Consider the following 20,826-nt stretch of genomic DNA (forward strand, 5'->3'; position numbering starts at 1 on the left):
TTGAAGCCCTTCTTAAAGATGAGGGTGGCATAAGCTTTCCTCCAGCCTTCAGGGATGTCTCCTGATCTCCATGACTTCTCAAAGGTTATGGAGAGCAGCTTCCCAATGACATCAGCCAGCTCTCTCAGCACCCTGGGGTGGAGGGCTCCTGGACCCACTGATTGGACAGGCCAAGCTCTTGTAATAGTTGATACACCAACTCTTCCTTCACTGATGGCAGTGAAGGATGCATCAACTTGAACTTCTGTTCCTATGGGCTGGGACCTAACAGCACTGGTAAAGACTGAGGTGAAGAAGGTGTTGAGAACCTCTGCCTTTTTAGCACTGCTGGTGACTATTTCACCTCTCCTCTTTATTTTATGTGCTTTATGTGATTTATGTGCCCATTGCTGCCTAAATGCTTCTCAGGGGAAGTGGTGGATTCCCCCACTTTGGAAAGTTTTAAGTCTCAGCTGGGACAGATCATAATAACAACAATATTAGAAGAGTTGAAACAGATGATCCTGGAGGTCCCATGTCAGGAACCTGACATTCTATGGTTTTATGATAAATCCTGGCCCAGGATGGCCTGGGGCTGTGCAGTCCCTTGGTAGCTACCCTGCTGAGCTGCTTCAATGAACAGGGTGAATGCTCCAAGTCTGAGCAGTAGCTGTAGTTATGGTAAGTAGCCTCAACAAAAAAATACAGGTACACAGGGCTCAGTGTGCTCTCAAGTCCCTCTTTACCACAGGGTAAATACATCCTGTGCTACCAAAGATGTTTTACTGGGAAAACGTGCTTCATTGTTTGGCATCTTTTTGTCAAAATGCAGCTCTTCAAAAAATGGGAGAGAGAGAAAAAAATGAAGCAAAGACCAATCAATCAACCATCAATGTCTTGGCTACTTCTAATTGTATCTGATACTGAAGGAGTCTTTTGTACTGATATATACATATACATAAACTAGATCAGAAAACAACAAAAGGTCCAACCAGTGAGTTGGACAAGAACAATCCACTGAGAGTCACCAGAGCTGCTGACTTGAGTAAAGGCTGCAAATCTGATTGCAAAAAAATTACATTTCCAATACAGAAAAAGAAAATGAGATATGTGAAAACCACTGAAAATGAAGAAAAATGCACTGAAAGCAAGCACAGCTGATATGAACTGGCCTTGACCTCATCTGACCCAAATTAAACTCCAATTATTGTGGGATTTATTCCTTTGGCATGAAAAACACAGCCTGTCAACAGGAAGGGAAAACATCCCATAAGTCAAGAAATGTTAAAGCCTATCTGAGGATTATGCATGAGGAGTTAGAGGATTATGATAGGAAACAGTTCTTAGCCTGATGAGCAGAAAACTCAGCTTCCCAGATAAAGGAAATTGCATGTAATGCTCCCATACAGCCTAGAAGAAAATGCTGCAAGCTTCTGATAGATGAGAAAGATATGAAAGTCAGAATCTGTGGTATTAAGCTTTCCCATGCAAAGTCAACAACTGTTACAGATATCTCTCTGTCTCTCTGTGTATATACAGCAGAAATTAATGCATTTTTCTTTTACTAAGTGGATTGCAGTTTGCCTTATTTTTTTCATTTATCTATTTACTGTCAGTAACAGGATGCAATTTCAGACCATCTATTTTAAGTTCTTGCTATCAGCATATCTGTTTGGGGTCTTTTCCTCGATACTGTAGATTACACTGTTGGTGAAGAGCTGAACAAGAGGTAAAATTATTTTAAAAGACAGGAGATAAAGATATGCATGCAAATTGTTGAAACTTATTGCACAAGAAGGAATGCTGTCTTTCTCAATGCAGACTACACAACTTCTTTGTGTCTCCCAGTGAGGAAGGTACAGGGAGATGGCACATTAATACTGAAACTTCTGTGACGTGTCCATGCTTGCAGTAGAAGTTCTCCATTTGCCCTCATTCAATCCAGTTCAGGAAAGCCCTGATGTATGTGCTCAAGCTCTGCTGAAGTCAACAGGATTTCAGTGCAAGCTTAAAGCTAAGATTCTATTGAGAGCTTTCCTGAATAGGCATCTGTGCTTATTGCAGCCGGTTCAATTAACCCATGAGATTTTGGTTTGTTTTTCAGGACAAGAATAGAAAGGGTACATTTTGTGCAGTAAGATCAGTTCTTCCTAGGATTTCTAGGAAATGTTTGGAGAGTGGCACAGAACAACTCATTCTGAAGAGACATCACCGTATATTGTACATACGCACACATACGTGTCTATGCTCAGAAAAATTTTACTCAAGACTGAAGAAATATTCACCTTTGTTTGGATCAATGCTGTGGTTGACTATTTCTGTAGCACAGTGTCCAGAATAACTGAATTATCCATGCAAGGTACACTGTCCATGTGAATGGCACCCAGTCATTATGACAAGTGAGCGCTGTTCCGCACCCAGTGAAGTCCTTGTTGAGTGTACTGAACTAAATGCTCCATACTGCTGTGCAAGGTGATGGGTCCCATCAATGCATCCAAGTCATTAAAAAAATCTGCAGGGAAAAAAAAAGATTCAGCATCAGAAGAGCAAAGCTGTATTTGCTACTTGTCACCCTTCAATAGATTTTATTCTCTTGCAAATTGAGTTGAGCTGAACGTTTCATGGGAATGAAAGTATAGTGCTGGTGAGATTAATTTTAAAGCCCTGTGGTTCATGATGTTACAGGCTGATGCACAACAATTTTCTTCTTAAAGAACAAAACATCGAGTTCTTTGGCCTTGCTTTTCATTAATTTCCATTGAGTCTTGACAAAGCAAACAGATGCTGGGCAAGATTTGAGATTAAGGGCGACTAAATCAAAAAACCTACACAGAAGTGCCTCTCTAAACAAATGTTAGATATCTAAGCTACTGTGACAGACAAATAGAGGCCTGGACAACAGGGTCAACCCAGCTTAAAGAGTAATTTAGCTAAATAGCCACTTGGGACTTAATTCTGTAGCCTACTTAGAGGCATGCAGTGTCCATTTGAGATGCTCTCAGGCAGATGATCCATATACCTTGGACTGGCAGCTCTAACACAGGATGTACAGGAGTGGCAATGTAAGAAAGGATACACCAAATGGCATTTGCCAGCTATTGTTAGACAACTAAATGTTATGCTTGTTTCCCCTCCAGGGTGACCAGAATGGATCTCTGAACTCTACTGTCAGTATTCAACAAAACTACATCAACTGTAAAGGGAGATGAGCATCTCACCTCATTTTGATTTGAATTCTGCCCAGGTCCCTGCCTTAAAAATATAATTTAGCCTGAAAACCAAGGAATGCTTTCAATCATCAAATAGATGCTGAGGCATTTCCTCACAGAAACCAGTTCAGCTGAGAAAAGTTTGTTTTGAAAAGGGAGAAGGGCACCTTATTCCCATCTGTGTCAGCTTGGATGTGGGGAGGGCTAGGGGGTTGGCTATTTCTTCTGCAGAAAAGAAGTGTGCTCCTGTTTTTTGATGTGGTCCCATCCAGCTCCATGGCTTCTGGGGGCAGGAAGCTGCCTTGCCTTCCACAAGCTTTCTCTCCAGACTGACCCAGATAACAGTGAGTGCTACTCACAGCTACATGATCTGCCTGTCACCAGTCCTGACCAGCCAAATAAAGCAAAAACTTAGATGCTTCTGAGTGAGTCAGCCATCAAACCTGCCTTTTTGGACCGTTTTGGAACACACTAGGAGCCGACCAAATTAAAAATAACCTCTGCAGTCCTACTTTTCAGACAGGATTCCTATCAAAATAGTTATTTTCCCGATCAAAATCATGTGACAGCCTTCTAGAATAATCCAGTACCCTGACTCACTCACCTCTGTTTTCCTTGGCTAAGTTGTCAGCCATCTCCCAGTAGTCATAGCTGTGCAGGATGCTGTTAGTGATGCTGACGTGGTTGGCTGCCATCTGATGAATGCGCTGTGGGATGCTGATGATAGGAGATGGGGAAGGGGCCCCTGTGCTCCCCTGGGATCCTACAGAGCTGACTGGAGAAGGGCTAGGGGACATAGGTGATGGGGTTCCTGTGCTCCTGGAAACAGATGTTAATACAGTTACTTAAAAGGTGATCAGGTTAAAAGCATGAGAGCATCAGCACATACTGCAGGCAAGAAAATGTAATTTCTGACTGCCAATCTGATGTTTCTGTGTGATCTGTGAACTTACTTTCCATTGGCACTCCAAGGAGATGGGTTCTGGGCAGCTTTTGATGAATTCTGTAAAGGAAAAAATAATCCACAATGCATATAATTTACATAGGACTATGAACCGAAGAACATAAAACAATATAAAAGTAAAGAAAGGTAAAGAAAAAAATGATGCAGATAGGAGTATTCAAGTTACATGATGTAACAGACCCACTCGGCCACATTTGGAGTTGGGATGAAGCAGTGTTGCTGCACAGACTCAAATCATACTGAATGCCTTTGGATGAGGAAAACATGATTAGGAAAATATGTCAGTTGAAACTGAAACTTTTCACAGAAATCTTGGGAGTTTAGAAGAAAGTGCTGACAGGACTCTGTGAGGTTTAGGCTGGAATTTCTTGTGAGAGAGAAAACTAGAAGGATTTTCATCCATGCTCCTGCCTCCAAGGACAAATGTCATTCTCCTAGGACCTGCAAGACTGTGCAAGTCTGCTCAGCCTGGCTGACCATAGGGATGTGAATCTGGAGCTCTCCCACCTCAAGTGGGTGTTTTAACCATGGCCCTAAAGAACATCTCTCATGATTGCTCCTCTTGGGGTTCTTCCCTTTGGTCTGAATATGGCAGCTTTCACAAGGGCAGAAAGACTGCCACTGTAGAATGGTGTTTTTTCTAGATGAAGGGCTCCTCAGAACCCCACGGAAGGGTGCATTAGGTGATTTTATGTGATCTCTTGTATATCCGCAGCCACTAAGACTCTCACTGGTATGCTGTGCTTAGGCTAAAGAATTCCCTTGGTTGAAAAGAGATTGCCTTGCACAACCACTACTCTGACAGAGCAAGGGAAATTCAGGTGCCTGCAATAATGGAAACTGAGTAACATGATCCTAGTAGGTGATCTCCAAAAGCTTGTGGGAATTTACTGATGGGTTCTTGCCCATTAGACTTGTGAAAAAAACCCTCTTCTTCCCCCTCTCTCAAGTGCAGTGACCGATTTAATTCTTGGACTGCAAGAAAGAAGGGTGTAAAAAGCAGGAGGCTAAGGAAAAACAAAAGTTTTCAAGACCATCCCATCTGCAGCCTCATATTCAGCAATGGTCACTCTCTGATTCTTTAGATCTCCTTGCACCCTTTCCCAAAGCCATACATACAGATAAATGTGTGCTGGTGATGAACCCTTCCTTCTTGACAACCATGGGAGACCAAGTCCTGCAGCTCAAGATCTGTTTATGGATATTTTTTATATGCAAGGCTGCAGGTGTAGCAAGCTGCAGGAGTTACAATGTGCTGTGTTAAACTGCTAAGACCAGTGTGAAAACTCTTCGTCTCCCATGGCTTAGGAAGGAAAAAATTAATACACAAGGGGCTTCAGAGCTTCACAGATTCAAGGCCAGGAACAATCTTCCAGGACAATCTGCAGTTTCCCTTTTCCACCAATCATGGAACTTTTACCAGAAGATAAATTACTTTTCTTAATTTAATTTGATTTAGCCTTTTTAAAAAGGATGGATAGTCATATAGAAATCCTAAGACACAATTTATCCTCCCTGTTCTCCTGCATCCTGTTCTAATGTTTAGCAGACCTCATACACAAACAGATTCTGTTTTGGGGTTTCAAGATTGAATTTTCTTAACTTCAGTGCTAGCTTTTGGATTTTGCTGGTCCAAGGCCAGCAAAACTGCATGTTGTCTGGTATTATCAGCTCTGCTGCCATACACAATCATCACATCCTCCCTTCACCTGCTATGCAGTAAGCTGGACACATCTCATGGGCCTCTCTTCAAAAAGTTTGTTTTCTCAGTTTTGACACGTTCTTTGAACTGGTTCTTGTGTTCTCACATCTCTCATGCACACACCACACCGACTGTATTTCACCAGTGATCAATCACATCAGTGCTGTGTCTGCCCTGGCATTCTTCCTGCATTTTGACACTGGATCTTCTACATTCCAGGTAAGTGTCATGAAAAATAAGCTCTGGAGTGTCCCACAGGGTTTTTTTTTTTTCCCCTTTCTTTTCTTTTCTTTTCTGAACTATCTCAGAACTACTGGCCTTCATCTCTCTAGTGAAATGGAAACTGAGTATGTGTTATTTACTTACAGACTAAGAGGGCTGAAGAATAGGAAAACTGACGTGGAATTGAGGATACTTTAAACTTAACCAGTCTTTGCCTTACTGCACAACTTTCCACACACTTCTTTCTCACCTTTACAGTATATTACTCCTGCCTCCTCTCACTTCTGCACCAGAAAGGTGAGGGTAAAGATTCCTAAGAGTGCAATGTGGTAAGGGACCATCTCTTATCCCAGTTTGCTTGCTGCTATCCATTCTCTTGGTTTCTTTATGCTTTCAAATGTTTCTGGCTCCTAAATATCTGTGGCTTCTTTTTAATTCTCTGCTGCATTAATTTTTTTAAATAACAGAAATAAAATACTTAAAAGGAGATTTAAATAATATTTTTTTTTCTTTTCTAAAGGAAAAGTGTCTCTAATTTTCCCTGCAAACGTGTGTGACAAGGTTTAAAATCTTTCTTTGATTGATAATATGTGTGGAAGTTCTTAATGCAGTCAGCATTTCATGTCACTTGGTTTTGAAAGATTTAGATACCAAATATGAAATGAGTGGAGAATAGGCTTGTTTTCCACTGAAAATTATAGCAAATGGATTTTTTTTTCTTTTACTTTCAAATGTATGAAAATTTCCTAATGTGAAACTATGCTACCATTATATCTGCAGGAGTTTTGCAAAAAAGAAGCTTGTCCTAGCTAAGTGTTAATCCATTTTCTGCTTATTGTGAAACAGTTTCTATCTACAAGTAAGAGACATTTTACAGAGTTTAAAACCTGACCATCCTGTTTTTAATGCAGATAGTCTCTGGACTGGTAAAGAAAAGTAAAGTGAACATATTTCTTTCCCATGAAATCAAGTCATTGTTAGAGAAATGTAACACATTGAATTATATATTGCTAGATTTTAAAAAGCAGTTAAAGTCAGTTTGACAATAATGAATCTGTCAATTTCTTTCACTGTTTTCATGTGTTCAGAAGCTGGTAATGAGCGTTCATGTTTGTATTTGAATTTTTCAATGAACAAAATATAAAGAATGGTTTTCATTTCAAGGTACCTCCCTCTGCATGAAAACACCAACGGATGAGCTGTGAATTCAAAGATTAATGGCTATTCAGGCCCCACCAAACAGTTTTTCTTATAGAACTTTTATGTTATTTGTTATTTTTTATTTTTATTTAAAAAGATAAGGCTAATTTTGTGATCAAATGCTGGATGGGAGGACTGACTGATAGGTAGGCTCCACCTTTTTTGCGGAGGAAGGTTTCCTGTCAAATAAAATACACTAGAATGGTTTGAATTGCTTCCTGACTTGTTCAAAATAAGCAGGATTTGGGCCTGGCAGAGAGCTGAAAACAGAAGCAGAAGCAGTTAAGGCAAAGCGGGAAGGGGAAGCCAGTGGTGCCATGTCAAATACATGGCAGGTGTTTTTTTTTTTTTGCCCTCCAAAGCTTTTGTACAACTCCCACTGAAGTCAGCATGGGCTGTTTGCCAGTTCCTTGTCCTACTACACTGTCCTACCTAGGGATGCTGCTGAGTGGAAGGCCTGCAGCTAAGGACTGCTCTAAATCAAAGTGTTCAGCTCACAGGTAGTCTAGTGGGAAACGTAATCCTGGGGTGGATTTCTAGAGCAAGATCTGCAAAACCTATTCACAACAGAGCTGGAGAGCACTAGAAAATCAACCAAAAGTAGCCTGAAAATAGCTGTTTATTAGAACAATAAATTTCTCATCCTTCATGAAGGGAGGTGACGTGTATATTGCAAGGTGGGGGCCTTGTGAAGACAACAGAACTGACAAGAGGTCAGGTGATGCCATGGGAGTATATGGGAAAATCCCACTGACTTCACTGGGGAAGATCTCTGCCCAGCACAACTACTGTTTTAGTAATAAGCTGTATTTCCTGTAGTGACACACTGGTTTTAAAACATCATAAAGAATGCACCTTGAAATACTCAATAAGTGCTTTTGAATACTTGACTGCATGATCTCTCTTGAGCCGAAACATCCTCCAGTAGAGAAGGGCCAGGCAGCGGTAACTGCAACAAAAGGGAGAACAGAAGGTAAAGCGTGCCCCCTGAGCAGTAATCACAACAAATTGTCTTAAGCTCTCAAACTAACATGCAGCAGAAGGCTGACAGCACCTTGCTTACTGTTATTATCACCATTTGTTTACAGTACTCCACACTTTGCTGTGGGCTCATGAGTAGAACTGGGTACTGCAGCCAGAACAGGTCACACTGACAAATGGTACCAGTGAGGTACTGAACAAACCATACTCAGCAGAGTTTGCTGGGTTCCCAGGCCTTGACTCTGACTTGAAGTCTGCACACTTGTCCAAAGGCCTCTCCCATGGAAAGGTCATTCCAGGCCTGGAACACAGTGTATGCATTTTGTGTGTGGTTCTTGTTGTAAATGCTAAGGCAGCCTTTTGGGGTATGTTATCCTGGGGCTTTACTACAACAGCCTGTATAATGAAGTAGAGTCATTCTAGGTGTATTTTGGGACTCTTCCAGAGATAGCTGGGAAACAGGGAAAACCCTGTGCCTGCCAGAATTTCCTTGGCCAAGCTCCTTTGTGAAAAACCAAAATGGAGATTGGGTTGGAGCCTGGAGACTGTTTCTAGACCACGTCTGATTTGTTCCTCAGGGGAAACCTGCAGTGGGCTGAAAAACTTGATGTGCTGTATTGGAACTGTCTACCCTCATGTCCCTCATTGGTCTATAGAGGGCCACACACCTTTAATGCTATATATTTGAATTAGAGTAATAGCTATTAACATACATAAGTGATGATCAAGATACACGAACTCTTTTCTTCACTACTGGCTTTGGGTGCACTGCTCTGTATTCCAAAACCAGACTCACCATCACCTCTTCCTACCAAGCTTTTTTATTGGCAGGAATGGGATTGTTCCACACACTAACACAGTTCTTGAAACAAAAATCTGGTGCGTTTCGCTTTTCCTTTGACAGCAGAAGCCTTATTTTAAAAAGCAGTGTTTGATCTCAGAGCCAACCTGAAGCACCAGAAGACGTCTGGAGTTTGGAAACCCAGAGTGCTCCCCATCTCCCCGAACCTAGGAGCGGCCCAAAACTCAGCAACCCCCTCCAATTATGAAAGCTCTTTTAAAAAAAAAAAATCCCAGCTAGGGCTTCTCGGCACGTTTGCCTCCTGCCCTGAAAACAGACGGTGAATTTCTGCCTTTGTCCGCTGGAGGACAGTCTCTCCTTAGGAGAAGAGGAGTTGGCTGGCAGCCTTCCCGGGAGGCGCTGGGAGCAGCCAGAGGATGCGGTGGCCTCGCAGTCACCATAACTCTCACTCTGTCACCTTCACAGGTACAGCGCATATGCAAATGGTGTCAGCTCATCTGCTGGCTGGCAGACGGTGAGTTAGGATTGCTATTCATTGCCCAGGGAAGGAAGGCACCGTCTGCTTTCCCTCGCCCTGACCTTTCTGCCGAAACAGATGCAGCAGCTCCATGAATTTGGATGCTGCTCTGCACACACCAGAGCGCTCCAGCAGTTCTCAGCAACCTTTATTTGTTTTGTTTTGCTTTGTTCTAACTGTTCTTTAGCCCTTTTTGCACGTAAGTGATATAAAATCCCTTGCCATTAATACATTCTTTGCTCCTCTTGGTGGCACAGCGAACCAGTGACAAAGAAAGGGCATTTAAAAAAAATATAGTCTGCATCTCTGAATATTTGTGTTGTTTTTATACAAATGATTAATTAGAACTCCTTATTTATCAAGAGTAAAGACACATATAATTTGGATTTTTAACAGATGGCTAATAGATGTTCAAAACACACTTGCTGATTGCAAATGTCCACTTACTGAGAATCAGTAACCATGTAATAGGTATTTAAAGTATAAGCTACATAGATATTAAATTAAAATTTGACTCCAGTAACATTTTAGTGTTCTGCAATCTGCAACCATCCCACAGAATCCAAGGTGTGTGCATATATCTCTAGAGATCTCAATTTAGAAGGTAATCCAAGAGGCTTAATTATCACCGTTGCCACATCTCCCTCCCTGTAATATAAATATACTTTATGATTATTGAGCCTAAAATGTCAGTCACAAAAGAAATTACCAAGCTATTGGTACAAAAGTACATCACTCACAAAAACAACAAACCATCAGGCATTTAAAAATTAATTATGCTGACATGCCATAGCTGCTCTGTCACAGTCAATAAGTATGAATTGCTTATTTACGGAGACAGAACGCAGATCTGGTACAGAGATACAAGGGCTGGACCTTCCTAGAGCAGAGTGTTCTCTTAATTTCAAGAGAGAAAATGATCCTATTTGGCTGTGTCCAGCATCTGATTTTCAAGGACTGTCTCAATGCAGAAAAGAAGCCTTTTGAGGAAATCTTCATTTACTAACCATAATGCTGCCAGCTGTTTGTCCTCTGGTGTGGCATTGGGGCCTGAGTGGGTTTTTAGTCTCACCGCATACCTTAAGCAAAAGGAAAAAAAAAGGTCAATGTGAGTTAACTGAGACAGCCTTATATTACTGAACAGAGTGCTAAGCTGTTTGATACAAATTGATCTGCCCCCTTATCTGTATTTACTCATGTTATCAAACATACATTTGCTTTTCTGGTTGCTGCAGTGCCTCCCTGCACTCCTTAAACCACAGTGGCTCCCTTGAACATCCACCAGTCCGGGGGGGGAGCCTGGCTGGTGAGGTGATGCAGTCCTACCAAAATAACCTCTGACTGCTCCCAGTCACACAGAGTTCATGCAGAAAGCTTTTCATAGCATTTGAAGGCAGACAGCTTGCCTTGAAGCTGGTGCTGCCCTCACCCTGCCAGTTCTGAGCTCCTCTACCCAGATCTGCTGAGGGGGGACATGTGGCTCAGAGCTGTTTATGTTCATATGACATTACATTCAAATTCTATAAATATTAAACATCCATAGAGGTAGCACTGCTATTTCAAGTCTGTATGTGCTATGCAATCACAAATTAGTTTTTGGAAATCTGGGCTTCCAGCTGGATGCCTGAACAATGGACAAGGTTAGGACAACACATAGCACTTTGGGGCTTGCTTCCAGAAAGATACCTGTTCCCCATAATTATCTGCTTATGTTTTTCTCTTATCTTTTCTTTCAAACTTTAATACTGATACCTATGCAAATATCCAGTACGAACACTGTATTTCAACAGGAATACCTAGTAAACCACTTATTTTCCTGAGCTACAGAAAGTGAGATCAACAGCAATTCACACTACAACATGACCACAGCTACACACATTATTGAAAACTATGGAACTACAAGCAAAACTCATTTCCAGAGTTAGAGCCATGTATTTACTATCATAAGAAAAGACAAGGCAGGCAAAAAAATTTCCTGCCTTTTGAAAAACAAAATAAAAAAAAGAATTGCAGAAATGGCATGTACAATTTTCTTAGTGAAAAAAAAAAAACTGATTTTGTTTAACAACTTTCCAGTTAGAAATCTGGCCTCAATCCACCGAAACGCATGAGAAGAAAGCCCTGAACAGAATAAAATGCCAATATAATTGTTAACATGTGAGAAAATCATTGCATTAACACAGCGTCCAAAAGAATGCAGTTGTTTTAGAAGCTTTGCTCCATTATAAATAAGATTAGCAATTAAAACATTTTACTTCCTATGACCTTATTCCTGACGGGAGCTGCATGGCTGACAGTCCCTAGGAGGACTGATGGGATGGTCACTGACACTGCAGCTTTCCCTGCTGGTGTGGCTGTGCTCACCCTCTGGTGGAGAGAGTCACTCAGCTGCTGGGATTATTTTGACCTTTGTGTTCTCTGCTGACACTGTCAATAATGTTAACTGCTAGCACCAACTATAAAGGAGGAAAGGGCTTAAGAGACAAACAAAACTTTCTTTATAGGGACCGAGGGTGGGACTGAATTCTAGACTGTCACGTTTGGAGAGCCATGGAGGTGACTAAGGTAGGGGTAGTTTTGGTGTGAGCTGGACTGTTTTTGGGTCTCCTCTGGCTGCAGTAGCAGCATGCACACCAAGCCAACCTTCAGTGTCCATTTTTCTAACACTGTTCACATCTTCTTTCAGGTGACTGTTACACATGTTGCAGCACTTTGTCAGCTACCACTCCATGAGAATCATAGAATCATAGAATCATAGAATCCTTGGGGTTGGAAGGGACCTCGAAAGATCATCTAGTCCAACCCCCCCTGCCAGAGCAGGGCCACCTAGAGCACTTCGCATAGGAACGTGTCCAGGCAGGTTTTGAATGTCTCCAGTGAAGGAGACTCCACGACCCCCCTGGGCAGCCTGTTCCAGGGCTCTGTCACCCTTACAGTAAAAAAATTTTTTCAAATATTCAAATTGAACCTCCTATGCTCCAATTTACACCCATTACCCCTTGTCCTATCACTGGTCACCACTGAGAAGAGCCTAACTCCATCTCCCTGACACTCACCCCTTACATATTTGAAAACATTGATGAGGTCACCCCTCAGTCTCCTTTTCTCCAAACTAAAGAGACCCAGCTCCCTCAGCCTTTCCTCATAAGGGAGATGTTCCACTCCCTTAATCATCTTAGTAGCTCTGCGCTGGACTCTTTCAAGCACTTCCCTGTCCTTCTTGAACTGAGGGGCCCAGAACTGGACACAATACTCCAGGTGCGGCCTCACCAATGCAGAATAGAGGGGGAGGAGAACCTCTCTTGACCTACTAACCACACCCTTTCTAATGCACCCCAGGATGCCATTGGCCTTCTTGGCCACAAGGGCACATTGCTGGCTCATGGTCATCCTCTTGTCTACCAGGACCCCCAGGTCTCTTTCACCTTTTTCCCTTTTGAATAGCATGGGACTTATACCAGGAAGCTCTTGAAGTAATTTGCAACTGAAGTAATATGAAAAGCTTTGGGACTTTAAAAAAGTTTTTTTTTTACATTCTACAGACTTTCCTTATTTCATTTCCATAGAAATCACAAATTATACATACATTTTACATATGACTGACCAGGCACTTGCTTCTCCTCTTTTACTGTATCTAGGGAATTATGTGATAATGCAGATGAACATGTTTGCACAAACAGAGTAACCCCAGAGATTATCTCTTTCCTTCCTACCTGATGAGTTCAACTGTTTCTGAATACATTGTATAAGGAGATTTAGATTCCATTGGGCCTTGTTCCATCGCATTTCCACACTCAATAAATGATAGTGCTGCTTCTGCATAATTCAGTGCCTTTCCAAATTTTTCCACCTAGAGGGAAAAAATAAGGACATAGAGAAATAGTGTAATCATCAAGATATGGTTGCATTTGATGAGATTTTGTCAACATGAATTGTAAACTTGATGCAAGTTGGTATATCTTCAGATTCACAAATTTTCCTATGAGAAAGCTAAAACTCATCAAGCCCTGTGCATCAGTGAAAATCATAACATACAGAAAGTAGAGCTGGAAAAGTCTACAAGATGTCATTTGGTCCACATTTCAAAGAGAGATCAACTCTTCCTGGGAAATTCCTGACAGATCTTTGTCAAAGTGCTTCTGGTACTAGAAATTACACAAACTCATCAGACATTTTGCTCTATCTTTCATTAAAAAGGATTTCACACATTTGCAAATGTAGTTTTTCATCACCCAACACACAAAGGTAATGACTATTGTGAACTAAGAGAATGAGAAATAATACTTTGACTGCTAACTCATATTATTTATCCCTACCCTCTCTTCTTGTCAGCAGTTTGGTTTTTACATCCTCCTCTTTCAGGGGTGGCCCTGATCCTACAGCTTCTCCTACTATCTTTCTTCCTTGCCCCATTTCTTTTCCTATTTTCACTATTTTTTTTGACTCTGTGTGTTTTTGTATTTACACAGACAGTTGTACACAGATGTCCTCAATGACAGTGTATATGCAAATATACACATTATGTTCATAAATGTACCACTTAGGTGCTCTGGGAATTTCATTTCTGATGTGGACAGAGATGAATCACACTAATACCTCCCTGTCCTGACTTTTCTTTCCTTCAGTCAGAACTCCTGTGGTACATAAAGCCCATTAATGGACTGGATGCATTTGGCTGAAATCTGATGCACACAGTGAAAGGTTAATGGACCTTATTTTTTTCCAAGGGATAAAGATTTTAAATAGTAGCTTTGGAATGGCACACTGGCTTCAATCTATTTTAGGTTCTTATATGACTCCCATTGTGATCATACCAGAGAACTTCACAAACTTTTTATTATATTTCTCTCCCCAATGCTCTTATGAGGGCGGAAGTGCTATTATCCCAATTTCACAGGTGGGGGACTAAAGCTGAGCAGAGACACTTAGAGTAATTTCCAGGCTGCTCACTCTAAGTGCCTGTTAGGCATTGTGGTGCCAGAGTAGGAGGTATTGAGCCCAGCAAGATGATTCAAAGTGTGTGGAGGCACTTTGGCAATATGGCCAGGATCCTGACACAGTCAGTGAGGAAGTACCTGCAGAGAGTGATTCTCAAGGTGTAAGTAAGGTGCTGGTCTCTGTGTGTGGAAGCTGAGTGTGAAGGATGTTCAATCCCCTAATTATAGAATAGAATCATAGAATTGGCTGGGTTGGAAGGGAGCTCAGAGATCATCAAGTCCAACCCTTGATCCACTACCGCTGCAGTTACCAGACCATGGCACTGAGTGCCACATCCAGTCTCTTTTTAAATATCTCCAGGGATGGAGAATCCACTACTTCCCTGGGCAGCCCATTCCAATCCCTGATCACCCTCTCGGTAAAGAAATTCTTTCTAATATCCAACCTAAACCTCCCCTGGCACAACTTAAGATAGATGGGAGGCTATTTAAATTGTGCCCAAGCGACATTCATTCAGGAAACCAGTGGCACAACACACAACAATGCTGCACCTCCTGTTTTTGGGAGTCTACCATAAAAACATTGCTCTTCAGGCTAAGAATTTCCTTTGCATATTAAGTGGTTGTTCTGTTCTCTTTTTTTTCAATTAAGTTTAAACAACACACTAAAATGCACCATTTGTACTTTTCCACAGTATTTTCTGATTTAAGACTCACTGTAGAGTAATAGGGAACTGAATAAACCATGGAAATTTGTGCTAATAAAGTGTTAGTGTCCTACATTAAGGGCCTGCTTCTTCTTCCTTGGCCTTTTTTACACTCTGTGCAGCTGAGAGAGCTTAAAAAACAGAAGCTCTGAGCTACCTTTCTTCTTTTCTGCTTCTGTGACAAAATGTGCCTGTCTGATAGAGCAAGGCAGAACTGAAGCTTGCAAGATATTCCCACCTGCAAGATAGCCATATTAACAAAGGGTACCACCCCATATATTGTGTCTGCCACACCAGGGGCCTAATGTTTTTAAGGATGTTCTAGCTTATTCATAGTGCTGGACAGTCGTAGCCTTGGAGAAAGCTGAGAGATGGCGAAACAAGAGCTCCTGCATACTTCTTTGCCCTCATTTCTTTGGAAAGACAATCATCTTCCACATAAACCCAGATGCCCCCTTTTCAAGAGGTTCTTACAAGCTGTATTTTTAAACAGATCAAAGCCAGGGTCAAGAATCTGTTTGTTGTACCAGTCTTTTGTGTGCGAGGTGTCTCTCTAGGGTTACACAAATTCCTTGTATGCTTTTGATTATATTAGGAGAGGTCTGCCATGAAACCAGGATTCTTTCTGCACTGAAGAGCCAACACTCTTTAAAAAAAGTACAAATACCTCAGCCACCAGGCCAAATTTGGGGATACAATTATAGAACCCAGCCAGCTAGTTAAACTGAGAAGACAGATATGTGGATCCCTTACACAGCCTCCATTGCTATAGTTACTAATTAAAACAAAGGAATAAATGGAAAATTTTATTTATCCAGGCCTTTATCTCAGTAAGTCATTATTTGTTAAGTCATAGTTTATTGGGCTATGAACATTTGATTATATAAACATTTCTTAATTTAACAGGCCTAGCCATGCTTATAATAGATTTTATAATTACCCCTGCAATACTGCGCTGATGAAGAAAATGCATTAAAAAAATAATTTGGAGCAACATAACTGGAAAGAAAATGTTCTCACCATTGCATCTGCTTTATGCTTCTTCCGTTTAGCTTCCTGCATAAAGTAATCTGCATTGCGTGGCCTACCAGGGAAAAATAAGAAGACATTTTACCATTGTCTGACATGCAGAGTATTTTCAAGGTATTTTTTCCTTATTTTAAACCTGATTTACAAATATTTTGTATGAAGAAAATACATTTATCATGTAACAATGCACCTTCTATTTCCGAATTGCTGCCTGTGGAGACAATAGCATTTATGGCTGTTCTCATTCTTTAGAAGTCAGTGATTCAAAGCAAAAAAAAAAAGCTACCAAAATGTGTTTTTATGGATTATATAAACTGCTTTTCGAATTTTGATCTGCAAAATGGATGCAAGCATTAAGTGGAACAAGTTATTCCATCTTCTCCTTTCCCCGGTGCTGGCTTACCTCTTTTTCTATTCCTCTCTGTACACTGTCTTTTGCTTTGCTTCCTCCTCTTTTCAAAACAATCTCTACACTTTAAAAACAAACATCGAACCTGCTTGCCCCCACAACTACCATCTCACCCCTTTCCCCCCTCATATCTGTAAGCAAACTGTGAGTGCTGTTTACTTTTATTGCCTGGAGTTCATCTCTGACTCAGTGCTGGGCCACCTGCTGCAATTCCTCTGGCATTGTTTGTGCCAATTCCTCCATTGATTTCTCCTCAAACAGATCTCAGAGACTGCATCCCTTCCTTAACCTACCTGACCTAACAACTGCAGGGCACATATTCAACTGCTGCTTCTGTGCTGAAATCCACAACTCCATTTCTGATCTAGACTTACCCATTTCCATTGAAACTGAAAAAAATAACCTGATGTCTCAGTGGTAACTGGTGAGCTCCTCATGGCTGGAGGAAATTTTTTTACCTACTCCCATAAGCTCTCCCTGTTGCACCTTTCTTAGTCACCGTGGCTAAGTGTGGTGACACATTTCCTGTGTAATTTCAGGCCATAGCCTTACATGTCCAGTTATTGACTTTCATGAAAGTCTTCGTATTTCCTGACCCTGCAGATTCTTCCAATCTCATATATATGGGACATGGCACCTCTCTTTCCCTTTTTGGCTAAAATATGTCCTGGATCTCCACAGTTTACACCGCGGTTAATGAAACGTCCTTGTCTCTCTCAGAGAAGGAAGCTTTGCTTTGCAAAACAGTTAGAATCATAGAATCATAGAATCGGCTGGGTTGGAAGGGACCTCAGAGATCATCAAGTCCAACCCTTGATCCACTACTGCTGCGGTTACCAGACCATGGCACTGAGTGCCACATCCAGTCTCTTTTTAAATATCTCCAGGGACGGAGAATCCACTACTTCCCTGGGCAGCCCATTCCAATGTCTGATCACTCTCTCAGTAAAGAAATTCTTTCTAATGTCCAACCTAAACCTCTCCTGGCACAACTTAAGACCATGCCCTCTTGTCTTGCTGAGAGTTGCCTGGGAAAAGAGACCAACCCCCCCTGGCTACAACCTCCTTTCAGGAGTTGTAGAGAGCGATGAGGTCTTCTCTGAGCCTCCTCTTCTTCAGGCTGAACAGCCCCAGCTCCCTCAGCCCCTCCTCATAGGATCTGTGCTTGAGTCCCTTCACTAGCCTGGTTGCCCTCCTTTGGACCCACTCCAGGACCTCGATATCCTTCCTGAACTGAGGGGCCCAGAACTGGACACAGGACTCAAGGTGTGGCCTCACCAGGGCTGAGTACAGGGGCAGAATCACCTCCTTGGACCTGCTGGGCACACTGTTCCGGATACAGGCCAGGATGCCATTGGCCTTCTTGGCCACCTGGGCACACTGCTGGCTCATGTTCAGCTTCCTGTCAATCCAGACTCCCAGGTCCCTCTCTGTCTGGCTGCTCTCAGCCACTCTGTCCCCAGCCTGGAGCTCCCCATGGGGTTGTTGTGGCCAAAGTGCAGGACCCGGCACTTGGCTGTGTTGAACCTCATCCCATTGGAATCAGCCCAACTCTCCAGTCTGTCCAGGTCCCTCTGCAGAGCCCTTAGAGTGTCATCCTTTTGCCCTTATCTAATGAAAATGAGATATTCCTGAGTAGTCAGTGTGAATCCTGATGTTTTTACCATTCATGCTTTGAAGTGCTTGGTGTTTGTTATAAATGATACGGCATTATTGCCACTCAGCAATATGCTGTAGGCTAATGCTGGCTGGCAGCTCAGCCCCACACAGCCACTTGCTCACTCTCCTCAGCAGGATGGGGGAGAGAATTGGAAGGACAAAAGTGAGAAAACTTGTGGGTTGAGATAAAAACAGTTTAATGGGTAAAGCAAAGTGGAATAAGGAATTCATTCACTGCTTCCTATCAACAGGCTAATATTCAGGAAAGAGGGGCTTCATCACACTTAATAATTACTTGTGAAGACAAATGCCATCACTCTAAACAGCCCCTCTTTCTCCTTCTTCCCCCAGCTTTTATTGCTGAGCATAATGTCCTATGGTATGGGATAGCCCTCTGGTCACTGGGGGTCAGCTGTCCTGGCTGTGTCCTCTCCCAACTCCCTGTGCTCCTCCAGCTGGTTTGCTGGTGAGGTGCTGGGAGAAACCGGAAAGGCTCCGACGGTGTGAGCTCTGCTCAGCAATAGCTGAAGCACCCCTGTGTTATCAACACACTTTTTTTGGTCACAAATGCCAAACACAGCACCATACAAACTACTAGGAAGGAAATTGACTTTATCCCAGCCCAAACCACTACACAATCCTCACTAAGGTTTTTTTTGGTTGATTTTTTTTGGTTTGTTTAATAGGGATTTCTCAGCACACTTTTAAAAAAAATGTTTTGCGTGAGTCAGAGAAGATACAGATCTAAACACTGGAGTCAGTGGGATGGATGAGTAAAACATTGTTGCTGAAAGCAGTAAGAACATGCTGAGATCCATAACTGAGATCAGTGGGAGCAAGGGGGAGCTTCTTGACAGAAGAGGACAGCCACATACACTTCCTCCAGGCTATAAAACACTTGGCAGTGTGTTTACTTAGTCCCTTTCTTTCTACTTCTGTGCACGCAGTTTCAAGGACGCTGAATTTCATCACAGAAGATCACTCAACCTGATTTTGAAGAGAAGAAAGGCTGAATATCACTAGATGGAAATAAGACTCAAAGTCTGGCTAATTTTGAATGACCTCTGCCATAAAAAGCTTGTTGATATGAAGAAAAACAGTTACTTTGCTTCAACTCTAAAATGTTATTCTCCCTCAAGAGTGGAATTTCTCCCCAGCTTACTCTAGCTAGTCAGTGAGAAAGGCGATTAAGGACAAGTTTGTGTCCCAGCACCTCACAACCATCAAGTTGCAAACATTATCTTAATCATACAAGCCATCTGGATTTGTTCATGGTCAATTATGTAGTATCAGAGACTGAAACAGTGTTAGCTTGATGCAGAAAAATAACTACTTGCCAGAACAATTATAAGAATTCTAAAAAAATATTAAGCCCTCTCTCTCTTCATCCACTGCAACGGCCTTGGTAAGGTGGTTCACCAGGAAGGGTCAAAAAACAAAGCAAAGAAGAGTAAATTAATAAAAGAGTGGTCTCAGTTCCCTGAAATGATCAAAGTGATGAACCTGCACATGATACTTTCAAATTCAGGTCATTAAAATACACTCTTTGCAACATTCCTTCCCTTCAGCCAGGACTGTGTGTCTAACTTGCTTGTCTGGAGCATGGTAAGAGACTGTAAAAAGTGAGGGAACACAATTCTAATAATGATTTACTTATTTTTAAGCTAATTGCAAAATGTTTTCCACCTTGTAGCAGGATTTATTCTCCCAAGCTACGATTAACAATGAAATTATTAGCAAGAAGCATGCACATTACTGAACCAAGAAGCCTCCTTTGAGGGCCCTGCCCACAAAACAACATGCAAAAACTTAAATCATCAGTTTGTACCAAGTCCAATTGTTTTTCTGGAAGACTAATATAAAAATGAAACTATTAAAAGCTGATTTCAAAGCAAGGCATGTTCTCAGTGCAAATGTTTACATATTTCCAAAGGAAAGATACCATACCAGATTGATTCACAAATCAGAGGATTCCTAAAAAAAATTAGGAATAATTGGGTATGTTTTCTTCTAGTTTCCTAAACTGAGTATTAATAAACATGCCAAGTCAAATTCTGGTTACTTTGTGTCACCTACGAAATACTATTCTTCAGTGTATCCCCACATGTTAGTAAACTTCCTATTCAGATTGCTAAGGGGCGTGTTGGGTGAAAATGGAAAACTGGAAGGTCCTATAGATTTAATGTATCTTTATGCAGATTGCATACATTTCTTACATCATTTTAGTAACAAAATATGGATATGCTTGCATTTCATTATTTTCTGCTTTTTTTTTTTAATGGAAAAGAAAGGTTTCAAATTCAGATTTGCTTAGGTTCCCGTTGCACATGAACATAATTTGTCTTTTAAAATTCAGAATGCCGGTATAAATTATTATGTCATAAAGCAAAAACCAAAACAAAACAGGAAATAAACCCTTTGTATAGGCTGTTTGAAGATAACAGGTTACCTCAGCTCATGGACATGTGAGAAGGCTGCTGCATAAATCAATTATTTTTAAAATTTTTAT

General features: G+C 41.5%; 1 protein-coding gene across 1 annotated transcript in view; it reads right to left on the reverse strand.

Annotated features, from left to right (window-relative positions):
* Positions 1-2,369: 2,369 nt before the first annotated feature.
* Positions 2,370-20,826, reverse strand: part of AFF3 (AF4/FMR2 family member 3) — a 333,963-nt gene continuing 315,506 nt past the window's right edge. Inside the window, exons 16-22 of the mRNA XM_030454711.1 lie at positions 16,241-16,304; positions 13,290-13,426; positions 10,584-10,655; positions 8,132-8,225; positions 4,142-4,191; positions 3,793-4,007; positions 2,370-2,491 (exon numbers count right to left, since the gene is read on the reverse strand). Coding sequence (XP_030310571.1) covers positions 2,370-2,491; positions 3,793-4,007; positions 4,142-4,191; positions 8,132-8,225; positions 10,584-10,655; positions 13,290-13,426; positions 16,241-16,304 — 754 coding nt within the window. The remainder of the gene's footprint in view (positions 2,492-3,792; positions 4,008-4,141; positions 4,192-8,131; positions 8,226-10,583; positions 10,656-13,289; positions 13,427-16,240; positions 16,305-20,826) is intronic.

This window comes from Calypte anna, chromosome 1 (genome assembly GCF_003957555.1).
Source record: "Calypte anna isolate BGI_N300 chromosome 1, bCalAnn1_v1.p, whole genome shotgun sequence".
NCBI classification, from domain to species: Eukaryota; Metazoa; Chordata; class Aves; order Apodiformes; family Trochilidae; genus Calypte; species Calypte anna.